At 37.1% G+C, this 1,783-nt stretch overlaps 1 protein-coding gene across 1 annotated transcript in view; it reads left to right on the top strand.

Annotated features, from left to right (window-relative positions):
• Positions 1-398: 398 nt before the first annotated feature.
• The window catches only part of LOC106882048 (voltage-dependent calcium channel gamma-5 subunit), a gene marked incomplete in the record, with an annotated part of 310,039 nt that continues 308,654 nt past the window's right edge, over positions 399-1,783 (top strand). Inside the window, 1 exon segment of the mRNA XM_052970504.1 lies at positions 399-1,783. Coding sequence (XP_052826464.1) covers positions 1,726-1,783 — 58 coding nt within the window.

Genomic DNA, 1,783 nt, shown 5'->3' with positions numbered 1-1,783 from the left:
TAGGATGTGTGCAGTGCCCAGTAGTGCAATTTTCTGTATGTTATATATATTTGTAAGTCCTGGTGTTTTTGTTATGTATTTGTCTGAATATTTTTTTATTATACCTAAGGCACCTACTATTATTATTATTATTATCATAACGCCACAACTAGTAATAAAAACTATACCAATAATAACAAAATTGCACCAATAACGTGGTTATTAGACATTCTAGAAATAACAGTAAAATTCCCTTGAAATTTCCACTCGACTGTTTTTTTTTTTTGTTTTTTTATATTTTTCATGATAGAGGGGTACATTGTAAAATATATTCTCTGATGGACATATGGAAAAAAAAAAGAGAAGAGGAAATGGCAATGGCCAAAGCGGCTTTCGTCATGATTATAGGTCCGCTCTGACAAGATAGATTTGGGGTTGAACGACAGCACCACCAACAGCGATAACAGTAACACTATGTGTGTGTCACAAACAAAAGAAGATCTAACTTCCGCAGTAATATTTTTTTTATATATCTGGTGCCCGTTTAAGGGGTTCGGGAAATAACACTGAAAATTTTAATGGGTTATTTATTTATTTATTTATTTGGCTTGCGCGGTAATTATCAAACGTCATCAGTTCATCTATCTTTGCTGCTGTCGTCATCACCCAAGTCACTATTACCGTCGCCGTCGTCGTCGTCGTCGTCGTCGTCAGTAGAAGTAATTCCTATAACAAACAGTAACAACTACAACAACAACAATAGTAACAACAACAATGTTAGTGACAAGAGAATATTCCAAAAGTGACAAATCAAAGCAACAATAGCCAACAACTTAAAACAACAGCAAAACAGCAGCCGCAGCAGCAAGTAAATTAAAAGTAACTGCAGTTGCAAAAACACTACAAGTACAGCAACGACAACAACAACAACAACAACAAACAGCTACTACTACTACTACTACTACTACTGCTGCTGCTGCTGCTGCAGAGGTGATAACTACGACAACAATAAGGTAAAGAAAACGGTAATAACAATATTAGCGGCATCCAAATAACAACACCAGCAGCAGCGGTAGCAGCAACAGTAGCAGTAGCAGTAGTAGCGGCAACAGCAGCTACAATAATAGCAATAACGACCACAATAACGTATAACAACTGCAGCCAATAATAGAGCATAACAAAAACGAAAACGGCATTGAGAACAAGAAGAAAAACATATAACGCAGCACAAGAGAACCAGCAGCAGCAGCGGGGAACAACAATAAGAAAAAGACAACAACAGCAGGAATATAACAATTACAACAAGCGAAACAATAATAACACGCAAGGGAAGCGGTAGCGGCTTTTTCTCTGAAGCCATGAAGATAGTTAAGCGAGAATCACAGCAAAGATCTAGCGATTGCCCGTCGCCGTGGTGTCAACGTTTGCTAGACACTTGCTGAGATGTTGGTTGCGTGTTCGAGTTGAATGGCTGTGAACAGGGGGAGAAAGAAGAAGAAGAAAAAGAAGAAGAAGAAACGTAACGGTGAGCTCGGCGCTAAATTTCGAGTGACTTCTGTCTCCTCTCAGATTTAGTCACAAATTACACACACACACACACACACACACACAAACACACACACACACACACACACACACATATATATATTATACTATATACATATATATATATATTATACTATATATATATATATATATATATATATATATATATAAAATATCATACATGGCTGGAGAGAAAGTACAATGTCACAGAACATGAACAACCAACTATTGCTTACAGTATTGTCGTTTGTGGCAGGTG

This window comes from Octopus bimaculoides, chromosome 9, assembly GCF_001194135.2.
Source record: "Octopus bimaculoides isolate UCB-OBI-ISO-001 chromosome 9, ASM119413v2, whole genome shotgun sequence".
NCBI classification, from domain to species: Eukaryota; Metazoa; Mollusca; class Cephalopoda; order Octopoda; family Octopodidae; genus Octopus; species Octopus bimaculoides.
The sequence above is the reverse complement of the archived record's forward strand: the minus strand, read 5'-3'. Positions and strand labels throughout refer to the sequence as shown.